General features: G+C 41.6%; 1 protein-coding gene and 1 long non-coding RNA gene across 10 annotated transcripts in view; one reads left to right on the top strand and one right to left on the bottom strand.

Annotated features, from left to right (window-relative positions):
* Positions 1 to 19,611, top strand: part of FAM126B (family with sequence similarity 126 member B) — a 98,780-nt gene that overhangs the window by 70,642 nt on the left and 8,527 nt on the right. For 5 of the 8 annotated variants that reach the window (XM_043505561.1, XM_043505560.1, XM_038422797.2 and 2 more), the window contains 3 exons: positions 508 to 624; positions 1,265 to 1,352; positions 12,632 to 12,791. In XM_043505561.1, coding sequence (XP_043361496.1) covers positions 508 to 624; positions 1,265 to 1,352; positions 12,632 to 12,791 — 365 coding nt within the window. Of the gene's footprint in view, positions 1 to 507; positions 625 to 1,264; positions 1,353 to 12,631; positions 12,792 to 14,232; positions 14,401 to 19,611 lie in introns of all 8 variants that reach the window. The other 3 variants (XM_043505558.1, XM_043505557.1, XM_043505556.1) reach the window with 1 other exon arrangement.
* Positions 618 to 19,611, bottom strand: part of LOC119863835 — a 30,047-nt gene continuing 11,053 nt past the window's right edge. Inside the window, exons 3-4 of one of the 2 annotated variants that reach the window (XR_005295756.2) lie at positions 2,019 to 2,285; positions 618 to 995 (exon numbers count right to left, since the gene is read on the bottom strand). This is a non-coding gene — a long non-coding RNA (uncharacterized LOC119863835). The remainder of the gene's footprint in view (positions 996 to 2,018; positions 2,286 to 19,611) is intronic. The other variant, XR_005295755.2, reaches the window with a different exon arrangement.

Below are 19,611 nucleotides of genomic sequence, written 5' to 3'. Positions count from 1 at the left end.
AAAAGATGCCATTTGAAAGAATAGTTCTTTTCATAAAGAAAGCAACTTTGTTTGCCCCAATTTATTTTTTGAAATGAAACACTCACCTATTAATATTCTGTTACAGTATGTTACAGAGGAGATAAACTCTCCATTCTATAGCCTTAAATTAAACATTCTATCTGAGGCACATTCACTGTTGTTCTCACATCTTCTGGCTAGCTTCTGAGAAAGTTCTGTCTTCCACACTCACAACTAACTGGTTGGTGATTTCACCCAAGCTAATGTGAATAAGGGTGTATGAAGACAGACTACTGGAATTGTGGCCACTGTTTCTAGGCTCTGCTGTGAAGATACTTGCTTAAAAGCATCAAGAGCTGACATGTGACTTTGCAGCAAGAAACAGAACAGTTAATGTTTGGAAGAATAATCAGAGCTTATCACCTGAGTGTCTTGCATTTGATGGACGTAAAGCATGTTTCCTTAAAGTGTTCATGAGATCAGAATTTTGATTCTGTGTTTTGCCAGGCTTTGCGTGAGTGGATTTCCACGACAGCATGAGAAACGCTGGAAAGAATTCTCTAACAGAGTGGTACTAGATCCTGACTTCATGGTGCAGCTGCTCACAGGTGTCTATTATGCCATGTAAGTAGGTGGAGCTTGGAAGAAGAAGAGCTGGATGGCTTCTAGTGAATTAAAATACCCTCTTTTCTCTCTGTCTTTATGCATGAAAACAAGAATTAAGCCACCACTTCATTTGAGGATCAACTGCTTTATATCCTTATTTTCCTTGACTTGCTATCTTGGCCAGCTGACATTTTGGGATTGCCTTTATCAGCATTCAGTCACCAGCACTGGGTGCTGAAGTGTGGTGCTCCTTGTTTTCTCTTCTTTCCAAGGGATGTCACTTCCACAGTATCCCTTCTCTTCACCAGTGTAATGTTTGCAAGCTTCAAGGTAGCTGATAAACCTGGGTCCCCTGAAATGGCAGTGTGACATGGAGCCACTGGGTTAGCCTAAACACATGAATACGAAACAATTATACCAAGTAATGTAACTTTCAAATGTTGCCCCTCCACCCCTTTACTGTGACCCTTACCATGATAACATCCTTCTGTCTGGGAGATGGGAGGGAACAATTAATTGTAATATCACTTAGAATAACTTAAGTGCTCCATCTATTCCTTTATGTTATGTTAGCGTATATTCTTTGTAAATACAAAGGAGAAGGGTTTGGGTTCAAAAAGTACTGAATGATAAATGTTTTGTTTGTTTTGTTTTGTAGATATAATGGACAGTGGGGTCTTGGCCAGGAGGTATTGGATGACATAATTTACAGAGCACAGCTTGAACTTTACTCTCAGCCACTGCTGGTAAGGAAGAGGCCACTGAAATCCATTTATTTGTTTAAAAAGCATATGAATGTGCTGATAAAATGGATTGCTCTTAAAAGGTTCATTTAGCAGTTACAACCCTTTACTACATTCCAGCCAGAATTTTATTTGTAATCTGATGCTTGGTATTTTAACACAGCTACTATTCACATCACGCTCTTTTGCTTAAGTGTTTAAGCTCTGGTACTTAGCGCTTATAATAACTCCTTGGTGCTAGGAAACAGGATTTCCTAATATAATTTTCTAGTTTTAAAATACATACACTCTTATAGCAAGAGCTACACAAAGATAACTTCTAGGATATGTCTATACTGCAATTAAAAAAACCCCTGGCACTGAGTCTCAGAGCCTGGGTCAGCTGACGCAGATTTGCAGGGCTCAGGTTGCAGGGTTGTAAAGTTGCAGTGTAGACATTCCAGCCCTGAACATCTACACTGCAATTTTATAGCCCTGCAACCTGAGCCCTGCAAATCTGTGTCAGCTGACCCGGGCTCTGAGACTCAGTGCCCAAGTCAGCTGACCTGGCCCCGCTGAGGCTGTGCCACATGTCGTTTATTGCAGTGTAGACATACCCAAAGGGGTTAAATTAAGTAGTTATCTGAAATCGCATGACATTGGTGGTGAACAAATGGGTATTCTGCTTACCTGTGGTTAATCGGGGTTTAGAATTTGTTCAACTGACTCCACCCACCGCATTCTTGGTGGTAGGAGCAGAAATGGAAAGTGCTGAACTTTCTTGGACAAACTTTATCAACAGTGCTATCTGCAGTCTTAAACGCACTGACTGTCACCCAGTCTTCATTCCATTCCATTCCATTCCATTCCATTCTGCAGCCAGCCCTCCAGAGAAGACACTTTTCTCTAAGAATACAGCTTTTTAAAAAAATTTCTACTGCAGTTGCTGGCCTGACCCTAAAAGAGAAATAAAAAAGGAGACAGAGAAAGAAGAGGAACAAAGAGAGAGACAGACAAAGGTGGATGTGATTGAGGGGAAGAAGAGAGACAAATATTTTATTAAATATTTATTAAATATTTTTTCTTTCTGGTGGAGGTTGGGGGGAGATTTGAAGTAAGGAGACAAAATCAGCAGAAGGTAGAAACAGGATTGTTGCTTTCTTTGGCACCTTGCACTGCTTTTAGATCAGGAATTAATGTGGGCAGTAGGCTTTGGTGGTGGTCCTCTGGACTAACACACAGTAAATCAATTTGTCAGAGGGGTAGGTGTGTTAGTCTGGATCTGTAAAAGCGGCAAAGAGTCCTGTGGCACCTTACACCAATACATCTGTTAGTCTATACGGTGCCACAGGACTCTTTGCTGCTAAATCACTTTGATTACTCTAAATATTATTTTCCCCCATAACTTAGAGTAGTGGCCTGTTTGCAGAGAAGAACTGAACGGGATCTTTTTTTCTCTTGGCCAATCCCAAGATAAATTCTGCACTTCTCCACTAAATGTGATAAAACTGTTCTCTTGATGAATTAATTTTGGCTAGGACGCTTAATTTTGTGCTTTCTGAGTGAAGCATTTTGAATACATCTTATCCAGTGAATGATTAGAACAGCAATTTCCTTTAGGAAATGACTTGTTGCACTATTAGATTGGAAGTTTAAATTAAATATTGAACCTGAGGAAGTGGGCACCTATCAGAGCATACTACAGTACAAAAGCATGTAGGTGGATCTGTATTTGAATTCGGTTGATGGTGTAACAGCTTTTTGTCTTGATTAAAACTGAACAATCAGCTTAAAAAAAAAAATCTTCTGAGTGATTGTAAATCCTTCTAGGTTATCTTTATTTTTACAATGTTAACCAAAGTGTTTCCTCCCTCTTCTCCTCTCGAACAAGCTGTTTGGTAGTGTCTGTCGACTGTTAGTGATTGTTACAGCCTTGTCTCCTACCCACTCCCTGCTCTTTACTACCTTCCTTTCTTCTCTTCCCTGGTCATTGGCTTGTCCTCCCCAGCCTGCCTTTTTGCAGCTACCAAAGGATACTTCAGGAAGCCCTGTCTTTTTCTAAGCATGTTTTACAAAAATTGTAATTAAGTTCTAGGACAGATGGATTGCACGTCTCTTGTCTTGCTCCATATTAAAGCAGTTGACCCCTCTGGTTCTTTAACAAACAATTATTTTTCATCCAGTTAAAATTTTCCAGAAATCGCATGCAATCTAGCAGCAATATAAAACAATGTTTAAAATAACATTTAAAGCAATTGCTGTCACTCAGTGAAGTACTTCATTTAGTCTCCCGCATGATTTTCAATCCCACTCCCCTCGGTATATGTAAAGACAACAGCAAATTATCTGAAGTCCATGCAGGAGAGCTTTGAGTGACAGTTAATTTTTTTAGACATTTGTACCAGGGCACTGGCATAGTTGGGAAAATGTCATTGGTGTACATTAAAGAGAGCAACATCACAGCCCAATGTATTTGGTGTTTCTTCTCAGAAAACTCCATGTAGTGGATTAGTTCTCCTGTACAAACAAGGTTATGTCCCTTTGTGTTCCTCTAAACAGAAAACATGACCAAAATAGCAGCATCAGTAAGCTACAAAACAACTGAAGGGCAAAAGACTGACTGCAAACAAACGCCTTCAGTGTTGCCCAGGAGCTGTACCTGAGGTGGAAAAGTAAATGCAGGAAAAATAACAGTCCAGGAAGAAAAGCTAAGTGGCTGCAACCAAATGTCCTGTGCCAGTCTCACAGCAAAGAAAACATTGGGAGAGGGGCTTCCACAGTGGGAAGTGAAGCAAAAAAGATGCTATATTCCTGCCCAGCTACTGTGGACTAAAGAGTGCCTCTCTATCATTCCATCAAGCACCTATCCTATATCAGTTCAGGTCCTCTGCCACAATGCTTCAAAAGGAACTCTCAATCTTTAGTGCAAAACCAGATATCCAGGCTTCCCCAGTAAGCATACACCCTCAGGCAAAGTGTGTTGGACAAAATAGTTGATTGTAAGCAAGAGACAAGCATCACTCTGCCTGCTGACCTGTTAATTTGATTAAGAGCCACATCCCATACTGTCACTGCTTGGTTCCCCAGCTTCTTTTATTTGACTAACTTTGGCTGAGCATATATTCCTCATGGGAAGGGCTGGATGTTTCTGGCCTGTGGCCTGTTCTGCTTTGTCATTGATAGTTGCAAGATCTGTTTGCAGAGACAGAATGCTGCTTCCGCCAGAAAGTGTCTTTGGGCCTTTCCGGTTGGGATCATTGCTCATTGGCCTTAATGGGCCTGGTCTGGGATGATAAGGCAGTAAGACAGGATAGTATCATAGAAATGTGGGGTTGGAAGGGATCTCAAGAGGTCATCATGCATCCAGGCCCCTGTGCTGAGGCAGAAACAAGTAAACCTAAACTATAGCTGACAGGCGTTTGTTCTAACCTGTTCTTAAAGCTCAATCATGGGGATTCCACAGTCTTCTTTGGAAGCCTATTTCAGTGTTTAAAGTTAGGCAATGCATCTTTTTTGCATCACTTTTCTCCCAGGAGAGGTTGGGACTGATGCAAGTGGATTTTTTAGCAAGTTTTTCCTGCTGGACCAGGTCTATTTTTCTTGCATGATTTCTCCTCTCTTCCTTTTCCCCTCAGAAATACAATCTGGGTTGAAAGTGCTTGTCAGTCAGTCTTACACACTTAGTGGTTCATATTTTTCTGGTGCTGCTGTTGCACTGAGATTTTTCATTAGCTCTGATTAAGCACAGTCCCTGTTCTGAGGTACTGACAATGTAAACAGACATAGATCAGGGAAGGGGAACAACAACGTACATGTTGTATCCGTGTCAGGTTGATTTGCTATAAGCAGCACAGCAGGAGTTTTTAAGAGGGAATATGGGCAGGATGCAGATGAACAGAGCTGTCCCTTGGATAGGGCGAATCAGGGCAACCGCTCCGGGCCCCTTGCTTTGGGGGGCCCTGCGGGCTGGTGTGATTGGCCGCCACAGTCGGTCCCAGAAGACATAGGTGTGGGAACTAGAAGTGCAGGGGGGTGCTGCAGCACTCCCAGGCTCCTGGCCCTGCGTGCCACTGAGTGGGGCTGATTTGTCCAGGGCCCCGCACCCCCCTAGGGACGGCCCTGAAGACGAATGCAGGGAAATTATACTATGCATCAGGGAATGCATGGAAGGGGATTGCAAGAGACACTCACAAACCAAGTGGATGAGGTTGGGAGCAATAACAGAACAAAAAGGGTTTGGGGGTGAGACCAAACAAAGCTTGACAAGGAAGGATAAGCAGGGAGGGGCAGAGTTATGTACAACTTTGAAGGTGTGAAGAATCTTAAAATTTATGTTATGTCAGATGAGAAGCCAATGGAGGGATTTGAAAAGGCATGTTACATGATCAAAACAACAGGCAAAGAAGATCAGGTTTGTATGGACTGAAGTGGGCCAGGGTGTGTGTTTGGAGGCCAGAGGAGATTGTTGCAGTAATCAAGACTGAATGTAATGGGACAGTTGGCTCTGTGGATGGAGAGAATTTTGGAGATGCTGAAGAGGAAGAAGCAGCAGGATTGGGAAATGGCCTGCATGTGTGAGGCAAGGAAGGGGGAGGAGTCAAAAATAATCCCCAGGTTACATGCCTGGATGATGAGAGGATGGCAACATGGCCAACTGTAATAAAAAAGGGAAAGAGGAGAAGCTTGTAAACTTTACAACAGTATTACTCTGCTTGTTCTTGAGAAAATCCATATACATTGTGTAAAATTCTCCTTTCTTTTCACTTGGGAGGTTTCCAAGATAAACTGTTACACTTTTCCAAAGGGCAGATGACTACCCTACGGACTTATTTTTCCTCAGACCTTTTGTGGGCACTGTAGAGAGTTTTATGCTGTTCCAATAAACTGGGAGGAGAGACTACCCTCTACCAGAATTTCCCTAATCATGGGGAACACATGGGATTACAGTTTAAAATTGTTAATACAGTAACTCCTCGCTTAACGTTGTAGGTATGTTCCTGAAAAATGTGACTTTAAGCGAAACGATGTTAAGCGAATCCAGTTTCCCCATAAGAATTAATGTAAATAGGGGGGGTTAGGTTCCAGGGAAATTTTTTTCACCAGACAAAAGACTACACTCTCTCTCTCTAAGTTTTAAACAATTTAATACTGGTACGCAGCAATGATGATTGTAAAGTTAGTTAGATGATGATGATTGTGAAGCTTGGTTGAGGTGGTGGAGTCAGAGGGAAGGATATTTCCCAGGGGATGCCTTACTGCTAAATGAAGAACTAGCAATTGGCTGAGCCCTCAAGGGTTAACTCGTTAATGTAGCCTCACACTCTACAAGGCAGCAGGAATGGAGGGAGGGGAGACAGCATGGCAGACAGAGACACACACCCTGTGTGTGTGTGTGAGAGAGATGTGCATTGCTCCTTTAAGTAGCTGATCCCACTCTAAGTACATTGCCTTTTTAAGTTAATCAGCAAGCTGAGATGGCAGCTGCTGCCAGAAAGCTCCCTCTGTCCTGAGCCCTGTCGCGTGTCCCCACTGCTCTATGGAAGATGAGATAAGCGGGATGCAGGGGGGAGGGAGACACCCTGACGTTAAGCCCCTGCACAGCAAGCAGGAGGCTCCAGGGAGCAACTCCAAAGCAGAGGGGAGGAGCAGCACTTGGTGGGGGAAGGCAGGGAGGGACAGATGAACTGCTGGCAACTGATAGTCTGCTGGGTGGCTGCTGCACAGGGAACTTAGGGGAGTGGGGAGCTAATAGGGGGGCTGCCAGTCCACCCTGGTTCCAAGCCCCTCCCCTCCTCCGTAGCTCCAACGGGCTGCTCTTCCTGCAAGCACTGGATAAAGCAGGCAGCTGCCAAACGACGTTATAAGGGAGCATTGTACAACTTTAAACAAGCGTGTTCCCTAATTGATCAGCAGCATAACAATGTTAACCGGGATGACTATAAGTGAGGAGTTACTGTATTGTTAAACAAGACAGGTAATTCAGATATCACAGCTACTACTTACCCTCCCTTTCTTGGGCAGAACTCCTTCCCAAAAGAATATTTATTCATAACTATGTACAAAATATTTGATACAACCACAGGAATTTAGACAAAGGATTTCTCACAGTTTAAACAATGCATTTTCCTGTGTTTCTCTTCAGTATAGAGCAAAAATAGAGTATGGACTAAAATAACATGTTAACAGAAAAGTAGATATGACACTTTCTTGGGGTGCCCAGGACTGCAAATCACCTTGTTAGACTCTCTCTCATCGGAGGCAAAGGGTTTTCTTGTGGTAGTGAGGTGTCAGCTCCCAGATGCCACTAGCCTTTCAACCATTCAAGCGATCACCCCAGGGCTCTACCAGCCCCTCCTTTGCCTTACAATTTAACAACTGTTGGACTCCAGTCCCAGAGCCACTCCAAAAGCATCTACCTCCAGAATCCAGCCCCTGTCACTGGACACTCACAGCAATTACCAGGTTCCCTGCTCCCAAGGGAATAGTATACACGCACCAGCCTGTTTGATTCAAATGACTGTCAGCTCCAAGATAACACAGCACTATAATCTACTTATCGTGAAAACAAGTAGAGTAGAACCTCAGTTATAAACACCAGAGTTACGAACTGAACAGTCAAACACACACCTCATTTGGAACTGGAAGAGTACAAGGCATCAGAGTTAGGAGGTTTCAGAGTAGCAGCCGTGTTAGTCTGTATTCGCAAAAAAGAAAAGGAGTACTTGTGGCACCTTAGAGACTAACAAATTTGGGGAAAACAGCAAACACTGTACAGTACTGTGTTAAACGTAAACTACTAAAAAAAATAAAGGGCAAGTTTAAAAAAAAATTTGACAAGGAAACTTTCTGTGCTTGTTTCATTTAAATTAAGATGGTTAAAAGCAGCACTTTTCTTCTGCATAGTAAAGTTTCAAAGCTGTATTACATCAATGTTCATTTGTGAATTTTTGAAAGAACAGCCGTAATGTTTTGTTCAGAGTTGTGAACTACCTGCATTCCCAAGGTGATCATAATTCTGAGGTTCTATTGTATAAGTTTAATAACAGAGGTAAAGATTTTAAGAGATAGTGAAAAAAGGCAACAAGAATAACAGGTTACAAACAAAATAAAAATACAACACACTTCTGGTAGACTTAGACTGAACTATAACAAGCTAACCCTATCCAAAGCAATTTCTCATCTAAGAACTTGCTTACATCATTTCAGCCAAGGCTGTTTGAGATCTTGTTTTCATGGGCATAAGTGCACTGCCTGGTTACCCCCTCAAGTGCAGAATAAAAGAGTGGTCCCTGTGCTTCCTTCTTATACCCCAAACTCCATTGTCTTTGCACCCCAGAGACAAGACAACCCTCTGTGGATACTAGTCTGCAGCATCTTCCCAGTCTTCCCATCTGCCTGTTTTTCAGTATGCAGATTTGGCTTTCAATGCTCAATTTCCATTTGAAGGAGAGACGCATCTTATCTCCTGTCTGGAAGAAATCTGTTTATCAGCTGTGCCTGGTTACAGACTTTAGATACTACAGTTTCTAAACAAAACTTTTAAAATGTCAGTACAGTACATATATTTCACAACAATGCAATGACTAGCTATTCATTTAAAAAAAAAAAACAAGAAGTCCTTGTGGCACCTTAGAGACTAACAAATTGATTTGGGCATAAGCTTTCGTGGGCTAGAACCCAATGCATCAGATGCATGGAATGGACAATTCAGGAGCAGGTATAAATACATGAAAAGATGTGAATTGCCTTACCAAGTGTGAGGTTAGTCTAACAAGACAATTCAATTGACAGCAGGATACCTAGGGAGAAAAAATAACTTTTGAAGTGGTAATAAGAGTGGCCTATTTCAGAGAGTTGACAAGAAACTGTGAATAACGGCAGGGAGAAATTAGTATTGGGGAAATTAAGTTTAGGTTTTGTAATGACCCAACCACTCCCAGTCTTTATTCAGGCCTAATCTGATGGTGTCCAGTTTGCAAATTAATTCCAGTTCTGCAGTTTCACGTTGGAGTCTGTTTTTTTGAAGAATTGCCACTTTTAGGTCTGTTATTGAGTGACCAGGGAGATTGAAGTGTTCTCCTACTGGTTTTTGAATGTTATGATTCCTGATGTCAGATTTGGGTCCATTTAATCTTTTGAGTAGAGACTGTCCGGTTTGGCCAGTGTACATGGCAGAGGGGCATTGCTGGCACGTGATGGCATATATCATATTGGTAGATGTGCAGGTGAATGAGCCTCTGATGGTGTGGCTGATGTGGTTAGGTCCTATGATGGTGTCCCTTGAATAGATACGTGGACAGAGTTGGCACCAGGGTTTGTTGCAGGGTTTGGTTCCTGGGTTGGTGTTTTTGTTGTGTGGTGTGTAGTTGCTGGTGAGTATTTGCTTCAGGTTGGGGGGCTGTCTGTAAGCGAGGACTGGCCTGTCTCCCAAGGTCTGTGAGAGTGATGGGTCAGCCTTCAGGATAGGTTGTAGATCCTTGATGATGTGCTGGAGAGGTTTTAGTTGGGGGTTGAAGGTGAAGGCTAGTGGCATTCTGTTACTTTCTTTGTTGGGCCTGTCTTGTAGTATGTGACTTCTGGGTACTCTTCTGGCTCTGTCAGTTTGTTTCTTCACTTCACCAGGTAGGTATTGTAGTTTTAAGAACGCTTGATAGAGATCCTGTAGGTGTTTGTCTTTGTCCGAGGGATCGGAGCAAATGCGGTTGTATCTTAGAGCTTGGCTGTAGACAATGGATTGTGTGATGTGGTCTGGATGAAAGCTGGAGGCATGTAGGTAAGTATAGCGGTCAATAGGTTTCTGGTATAGGGTGGTGTTTATGTGACTATCGCTTATTAGGACTGTAGTGTCTAGGAAGTGGACCTCTTGTGTGGACTGGCCCAGGCTGAGGTTGATGGTGGGGTGGAAATTGCTGAAATCTTGGTGTAATTCCTTAAGGGCCTCCTTTCCATGGGTCCAGATGATGAAGATGTCATTAATGTAGCGCAAGTAGAGTAGGGCCGTTAGGGGACGAGAGCTGAGGAAGCGTTGTTCTAAGTCAGCCATAAAAATATTGGCATACTGAGGGGCCATGTGGATACCCATAGCAGTCCCGCTGACATGAAGGTATAAATTGTCTCCAAATCTGAAATAGTTGTGGGTGAGGACAAAGTCACAGAGTTCAGCCACCAGGTTAGCCGTGATGGTATCGGGGATGCTATTCCTGATGGCTTGTAGTCCATCTTTATGTGGAATGTTGGTGTAGAGGGCTTCTACATCCATAGTGGCTAGGATGGTGTTTTCTGGAAGATCACCAAAGGATTGTAGCTTCCTCAGGAAGTCAGTGGTGTCTCGAAGATAGCTGGGAGTGCTGGTAGCGTAGGGCATTTCATTTGATATTCATTTGATACTTTACAGACACTATTTATGGATAAATACTATGAAAGCAATGTGTTAGGTGTAGTGAGTTTGTCAGGGCTAGTAGGAGTTGCTGACAGTCATGGTCCCTTTGCCAGTTGGAAGCAATGAGCCTCTATACCACAGTAGAACCTCTTGTTAAAGGTGTATATAAGGCTATGTCTACATTACTGTGGTAAGTCAACCTACGCTACGCAACTCCAGCTATGTAAATAATGTAGCTGGAGTCAACATACCTTTGGTCAGGTTACCGTGGGGTTTATACTATGGGGGTTAGATGGGAGAAAATCTCCTGTCTCCTTACTATTCTTGTTGGGGGTAGAGTACAGGGGTTGACTGGAGAGCAATCTGCTATCGATTTGGCAGGTCTTTACAAGACCCGCTAAATCGACTGCTGGTGGATTGATCTCAGAGCGTCCATCCAGCTGTAGTGTAGACCTGCCCTCAGTTAATCTGGATTTCAGTTGAACTGACATAGGACTATCCATCTCCGGGTTTTGTTCTGTCAATTTTAAAATAATATTTCACGGATGTTTGCATATCTTTACCATGAACAACCAAATAAATTACTTGATTTTAAAAGGGCCATGTCTTGCAGCTCTGTTATACATCCTAATACAAACTTCAGTCTTTAAAATACTTCTGTCTCTGCAGTCTCGACTTTTGATAAATCACTGACGACTTTAAATGATACAAGAAAAAAACAGTTGGGTGACTATATAGCATTGTTCCTCGTAATGCCTGTTAACTACATTGCAGAAAAAAGCTTGTCCTACTTACAATAGCAATTGTTGTTGCTGAATAGGATGGGACTGAGTGAGATTAAAGGCAGAAAAATAACTAGGGAAACGATACCTTGTTACTCAACTTATCATTCCCCTTTGAATAATATCAGCTTGCTTTATTAGGGGAAGTTTTAATAAATGTTGAGCTCCTTGAATTAAGATATGTAAGTGCAAAGTATTCATTATTTTATTATTGTGTTACTATTGCGAAGTCAACACAGCCACAGATGATGAGCTGGATTCTATTTTTCTCATCTATTAAAAAAGGTTGTGAACCAAATTCTGAAATGTTGACTGCAAGTTTATTACACTGGTGATGGTGCACATGCTGCAAAAAACCCAACTTGGCTTGCCTATCCTAGTTTGACTATTAGAACAGCCATCTTTTTATTTATAAACTAGGAGGTTTCATCTGGAAATTACTGAAAGACCATACGTGTGGAAGCCCATAATGCCATTTTTACATCTGTTTTATGTTTACAATAGTATTTTAAGTCTCAAAGCTGGAAGAGATCAGTTGCTCTCTCTCTTAGAGCTGCAAAATAGAGCTCCAGCTTTATCATCAGTTCTAGTACCTATCTTTGATTGTAGAGAATAATTTATTGTGGAGCTTGTCATGCTGCAGTTCTCTAAAATTTTGTAGAAAACTGACAAAAAGGGGTAGTTGAAGATTAAGAGCTAATCATGTGACCTTTGACGGTAACACTACTTTTATTTATGTAGCCATTGATTGCACTTGTGCTCTTTGCGTTGACATGGATTGTGACCCAATTCTTGAAGGATAGTACTACTGGGTTTCATTTGAAGTCTGACTCTGTTGGAAACTCTCTTTCTGCAGTGAATCTGCAGCAAAACAAATAAATCATTTAATAAAATGAGAATGGGGAAGCTCAAACCTTCCTAGGGAGAAGGAAGTCCTCTATAGTCCAGGTATGCCAGCTTTGCTATGAGCCTTTCAGTGGTCATGAAACATGAAGTCCTGAGGTCGCTGCCATGTCTATGTGGTAGCCTGATATACTGTTGCCAAATCTTTGTCTCCCCTTCCAGTCTGACAAAGAAATCTGGCACTACTCTTAATATAGTCGAGGGTGGTGAATTTGCACAGGATTTTACTGTTACCGTAGGTTGCGAATGCCATGAAGAACTCGTTGCCCTTTGATGCCCCTGATGTGTCGCAAGAAGGCCAGAAGGTGCTGAAGGTGGAGGTTACTCCTACAGTGCCCAGGATCTCTCGGACTGCAATTACGACAGCTTCCATCCGCCGCCATCGGTGGAGGAGAGAAGGTGAGCAGTACCATGGTGCCGCTAATAACATACTGTACTGTGTTCATCTTCATTGTTCCCAATTAGTTTCTGAATCTGAATGTTGGCAGAATAGTTTCATTTAATTGTTTTTCAAACAGCAGTATTTTGTAACAATATATATAGTGCTTTACAACTTTTCAGAGCACTGCATAGCCATGAACTCTTTAAACCTCACAGCACTCCTGTGAGGTAGGTAAGTAAATGTTACCTCCTTTTACAGATGGAGAAGCTTGAGAGGTTTGGTAATTTTCCATGTCGCGTAGCATGGAGTATCAATGGCCGATGTGCGATTAGTTCTTGGCTCCCAGTCCCACACTCAGTCCATTAGACCATGTTGCCTCCCATCTGTAATTAGTGCAAGAAGTACTATTGGCCTGACTTTTTCAGTGGTGCTGAGCAACCACTGATCCCACTTAAGTCTGTGGGAGATTGAGTTGTGCACCTCTAAATCAGACCATTTGTTCTTGGAGAAAAATTCCTAAACTACTTTTGGGTAATTTATCTCATTCCCCTTCACTCTCCTGTTTTTCTTGGATACTTATATTGCTAAGAATAGTATTTAACTCTGAAAGGAAGAAAAATAGATGTGGTGGTAGTTTTTTCTTGACATGGTCAGGTGCACGTTCAGTATAAGTGTGGCAAAAAGCTTGCTTAGAAATCACTCTCATATTTAAAAGCTTTGTGTTCCTGCATGTATAAAAACATCCATTGAAAAAGCTGCATAAATGGCTGAAAGTAAAAAGTGGGAACTTAAAATATCGCTGAGGGAAAACTTGATCCCTGGTTTCAAACCCCTGTCCCTTCTTTTACAGTTTATTTTTATGTATCAAGAACCAGAGTGCTTCATGATATGTCAAGTCAGGCTGCCCAAATCTGGAAGCAAACGTTACCATTTTGCAGATTTTAAGTCATGTTTGTCCTTGCCACTGATATTGGTTTTGTTCATTTGCCAGTCTCTCACATATACAATATAGTTCATCTTCCTCTTTCTGTGCGTGTGCACACAAATGTGCATGTGTGTATATAAGTAAGGCTATGTCTACACTGCATACAGTGTGGACTATAAGGGTGTGAATTGCGGAGTGCACCAAAATGGTGTGCTCTAAATGCCCTGTGTGGATGTGCTGGCATGAACTAAAAGGTACAAAGTTCGTATTTAACATACTCCTCTTTCAAAAGCTTAGGTACCTTTTAGTTTGCTCCAGCAGTGTTCACATGGAGCAATTAGAACACACCATTTCCATGCATTCTGCAATTTGCACCCCCTATAGCCCATAGTACAGTGCAGCGTAGACCAGCCCTAAGTGTGGACAGTGCTTTTGTTTTTCCATGTCCACATACATCTTCTCTTTTCCCTGCCTGGATTGGAATGCCTAGAAAGGAACAGAAAAGCACTAAAATTTTATGTGTTGAATCCCAGATGGCTTTGACTTCTCAAACGAGGCTGACTCAAGCATTCCTGGCTCCCCGATCCAACACGGCTCCACAGACCTAGGGATCAAACGTGAGCAAGAGGGGGAGGTGCTGGTGCGCAGGACCCCTGAGCATGGCTCACCGGAGCCCACCTTGGCAGCAGCCACAACAGAGGGTAGGACAGAGAGGAGACAGAAGTCAGTGAGGCAGTTGCCGGAGGAAGATCCTGGCTCCCTATCCCCAAGCAGAACTTCTTTCCATTCTAGTGCGTGTTTCCACTATCCCAGGGTGTATTAGCTTCTCTTTGCAATACACGCATCCCCTATATACCTAGCACCAGGTCAGGTACTACCATTTGTTATCATGTGGGCTGGCCTGGGGCTTGCATCTCTGTGTGGTGAAAGGCAGCTTGGCATGGCTAACAAAAAGGCAAGGGCAGCATCTAAGAGCATTGAGATTGCTTGGAAATTTCCTATTACTGAGCATGTTTACTCTAATATTTGCGAGAAAAATACTGCACCAAATGAACATGAGCCCAGTTCAGAAAACCTGATTAATCTATTTTAGGGTATAAAAGAATCTTACTACAACTTTAGATTAACAAGATAGTATTGGAATAATGTTTCAAAATTCCAAAGTGAATTTCCTGTCACTGTTAAAGTTGGGTTTGCCTAAGATGTAGATTCCCAGTGTTCTGCTTTGAATAAATTCCCCACACTTCTATTCACTAAAGCTTCACCATCTTGTTGTTAGCTTGTGTGAGTGGACTGGCTATAAACAACTATACCAGTCCCCTAAATGCAATCAAGTTGTCACGTTTCTAGCCACTTTAAAACAGTGACCATTTTTCTTCATAAACAAGTTCTCTTGGTGTATGCTGTTGGATTTTGCAACAGCTGCCCTTGCAGCCACATATAGTATTCTGTGGGTTGTCTGATAGAGGTTCATTTTCCTTTAGTGAGTCTATTACCTTATCATCTGTACTCGGTAAGAGGTATGCTTTCATGCAGTGAATTTGATTCATGACTTCTCTTGGTGGTGGTGTGCTTAATTCCCCGGGTTTTTAGCTGAAAATGTATTCACAAGCGTTCTGATCTTCCTAATCTGTTTCTGTAATTTAAGTTTTCTTTTCTGTGTGAACATTCCTTTGGCATTTCCAACGCTATAAAGGTCACAATTTCTCTGAAATAGAGAAAGTATTTATTTCATTTGTACTGCATACCCTTCGGGGTGTCCTTGTGGAAACAAAAATCTGAGATTCTTCTAGATTTGATGTATTGTTACCATGGAACTCACCGCAGTGAATCAGCCCGTAATGAATGAGGATCACCACATCCCACTTCTTTAGAAAATAAGATAGTTACAAAAATATGATGCTGTTGAAGTTCTAAAATCTGCTCCCTGGTGCATAGTGAGTTTGAGCATGCTCAGTAAACAAGAGCCCTACCCCATCCGTACTCCATTTGTTCTGATTCATCATATTTCACTGTACTGATGGTTGCATGTGCATGTCCTGAAGGATATGGAGAAGTCTTCAGCTGTGCAGAGAACCTTCCTTAAAAATGGTTGCCCAGAATTTAGCCTTCCCTTTTTAACAGTTGAGTTATTTTAAAACATCCATATCATTTGACTTGTTCCTTTGGAGTCTGCATCACTTTGCATGGATATGAAAGTGAAGAATATTTGAACAGATAACTGAACATAGAAAGCTGACAATTGCCTGTTTGCTCAAACTGTATAAACTCTGCCACTCAGTAATATTCTGGGGTGGAAAGTGACCATAGAGCTAAAGCAGATTTGACTACTAATACTTACGTGATGATTTTTGCATGTTATGTACATTACCTTGTTAATTTATTGATGATGATAATTTTGCAGAAAACCTGAATTAGCAAATACTCTCAATTGAGGGACAATGTCCTACCTGACAACAGCATGAAACGAAAAAGATCTTTCTTGGTGAACCCCAGTAATCTTTCATTCAATTCCATTTTCAATCAAGGTTGTTTATGCATCTAATTATGAGAAGGATAAACAGTATAAATATCCCTTTTAAACTAGTGTTTGGAACCAATACATGGAATGTTCTGCTGTTTTCCAAGAGGTGGCTTAGAGACGCCGCAGAAAGGATATGTTTTTAAAAGGGTTACATGTGTTGATACTCTTCTCGTTGGTTGCAGCAGTAGGTATACACAGTCATTTGTGGCCAGTAGATAACAGTAGGGGAAAAGCTGACATGGAAAAAATCCCAAAATAAAGGTAATACCTCTGCAGGATCTACTTCGTATTGACTTCTGTGTCTCATAAAAGTGCATTCTTTAGAGAAGCACTAATTTTATAGAAAATGTTGAGAAACTTGAAGACAAAAGCTGTGTGATTGACTTGTCATTTTCTCGCTTGTTTTTACATTACACATGCTCCTTTCCTTTCCAGGATTTTAGTCAGTTATGGGGCTGTTCAGGAGAAAGATGCTGTTTTGATTGTTACTGTTCTGTTGGAAAAGAAGAAACCTACCACTTTTTCTGGGTTCTCTGTTCCAAATAAGGGGTATAGAGAACTGTTCCCTTGTTTTTGAGGGTAGTGTTTAGAGGGAAACAACCATGCAGTGGGATAACTGTATATATTTAAGGTGTATTTTACTGAGGTGAAAGACCTCACTCCAGTGAGAACTTTCCTGAGTGTCTGGGATCTGGCGAGAGAGAGATTTCCCTGCATGTTGTCTTGTCTGTTTTCTTCGTTCTTCAGCATTGCTGTGCTGCCTGGGTGCCTCTGCATGGTTGCAGCATCCAAAAGCTTGCACTGAGCCTCTCATTCTCCTCTCTAAATTCAATGGATACTTTACAGTTTTACCCTTCCAATTTCTTTCTGCTATCTCATGGTATTTTTCTGAAGTAGGATAATCTCTTTAGCGTCCCTGATTATTTTCTCATGAACACTTTGGCGCTTCTTCACAGTGTTTGCATCAGTGTTCAAATAAAGCCTTCCTATATTGCTTAGGGGTGTCTCCCTGCAAGATGCGCATCATCCATTTGAATAAGGGAGGTTTGAGAGAGGAGGTGTTAGCTGCTGCCCTCGTTCCTAATCAATGCACTTTTATTCAGCTTTGCATGGTCGTATAAAAAATATAAATGCCGGGTCTGATGGGAAAAGATTCTTTTGTTTTCAGGGTGTTTCGGTTGTATCATCCTTTTACCAGCACCTTTGAAGATAGTGGTGGTGGTGATGGGTTGTTCATAAAATGTCTCATTGTTTAATGTGGGGAAGTATTTGTGTGCATAAATGAGAAGACAAACACTTTATATTTCTAAAGGACTGATTTGATCAAACAGGAAAAAAAATAAAACCCATATTTTAAATATGTATTCAGGAGGATGTAGTAAATGCATTTTAATAATTAGAAAATATCCCTTAGAGTTTGTACTTGTCTTGTACTAAGGCTCAAGTTTTTTTCTGGGTATGAAGATTGCAGTACTGTGAAGTCTCCTGCAGTTTATGGGAGGTTAAAGATTAGATTAAACCTGTGAGGACTACATAATAAAGCAGACCAGTATTGTACTCTACTGAGAATGGCTTTAGGTTAAAAAGTGACTGAGTGCCCCCTTGAGAAGCTGAACCCAGGAATAACAGTGATGTTAGCTTCAAAGAAAAGGGTTTCCTGAAAGGGACACAAAAAAACCCCCATCTGTAAAGCTGTTCTGCTTCTGAAATTTGATGCATAGCCAAGCTAGATATCCTTCCATGATGAAGGAGAACCAAGAGCAAAGTACTGGCCTCAAGAGCCTGCAGTGTAACTCGGAAGTTTAAAAACAACTTGTTACCTCTGTCAGTGCACTGATGACAATCTGTGGAAGGATAGGTTCATTCCTGTATGTTAGACTCATAAACCTTTTGCCACCATTTAAGGAGCTTCAGACAATCTCTTTGGTATGTGCCAGAGCAGAGTGAGCAAACTACCACTGGAGTAATGCAGCAGTTGAAGCTATCAAACATGCACACTTCCTGGGGTTTCCCACAAGCAGTCATACTTAGGGTTATCACAGGGAAATCTGAAATTCTACAACTTGAAGGCCTTATTTAAAAAAAAAAAAGTAAAATTTTGCTTTTTTAATTTCGGAAGTAAGACAGCTGGATTGAAAATGAGCTCGCTTTCACTCAAATGCAAAAACTACAGTTTTTGAAATTCAAAGTCCTGTTCAAGTACATGAGAAATGCATATTTTGTCATGTTTTGATGTAAAAACTACTTTATGAATTTCCTTGGGGCTTCAAAATGTCCTGAAACAAAATTAATTTTTTTATGAAAATACTTGGTATTTTTTGTACAGCCCTTTTCATAGTATAGGACTGAAAGCAAACACTTAAGAAGTAAATGCATGTGTTTCCTTAGTAATGGAAAATAGAGCAGCAAAATGAAAATCACAAACGAGAAGTAGTTTGCAAAGGAACCTGCTGCTAGTAAATACAACAGAGCTCGTCCACCTTTGCACCCACACTTGTTTCCAAAGGTCACTGACTTAATATACTCAGGGTATGTCTACACTGCAGTTAGACACCTGCAGCTGGCTTGTGCCAGCTGACTCAGCTCGAGATAAGGGTCTGTTTAATTTCATCTATACCACAATTAAACAGACCCTGAGCCCAAGCCCCATGGGCCAGCCGTGGGTTTTTAATTGAAGTGTAGACATACCCTCACAGGTGGGTTTTAAACTCCCAACTTTCAAAACCAGACTTCAGGTTGCATCCCAGGAGACTGAGGGCACCTCTAGATTTTCTCTGTTCTCCATTCATGGCCTGGAGCAATAGGTTGCTGTTTGACAGGCAGGTCCTGTTCAGAAGTATGAAGTCTATTCCACAGTGTGTGGCACTTGCAGCTTAATCTTGTATTCCATACAAATAGATAGAAGATATTTAGGTAGCCAGGTTTCAGGAGATATGATGGAAGCCAGCTTCATGTAATTGCGTGGAAGTGCAAGGAGGACTGAGTTTTGGGGGAGAGATGACAATTAAGAGTTAGGGTTTATCTCCAGGAGAAAGTTTAGTCATATTATGTGCCAGTTGGCATCTGCTGAAATCTACTACATCTGCAGGCGTGGTGGCAATTGGTGATCAATGGTCTGACCTATTCCTAAAGGTTGCTGAGCTCTTGCAGCAACTCGCATTGACTTCAGCAGGAGCTGCATTTAGTGTATCTCTAGGGATGCAGCCCTAAATCAGGATGAGCTGATCAGTTCTACAGAAGGTGGTGAAATGATACAGCTGAGAGGTTTACCCAGATAAAAAGTACATACACAAGAGGCTCTGATTCTTCTCTCACACTGATGTATACAAAAGCATAATAGGTTTATGTAAGTGTGAGAGAACTGGGCACAGTGCATATGAATAGAACA

Source organism: Dermochelys coriacea, chromosome 11, assembly GCF_009764565.3.
Source record: "Dermochelys coriacea isolate rDerCor1 chromosome 11, rDerCor1.pri.v4, whole genome shotgun sequence".
Taxonomy (NCBI): domain Eukaryota; kingdom Metazoa; phylum Chordata; order Testudines; family Dermochelyidae; genus Dermochelys; species Dermochelys coriacea.
This window is presented reverse-complemented; position numbering and strand designations above follow the sequence as displayed.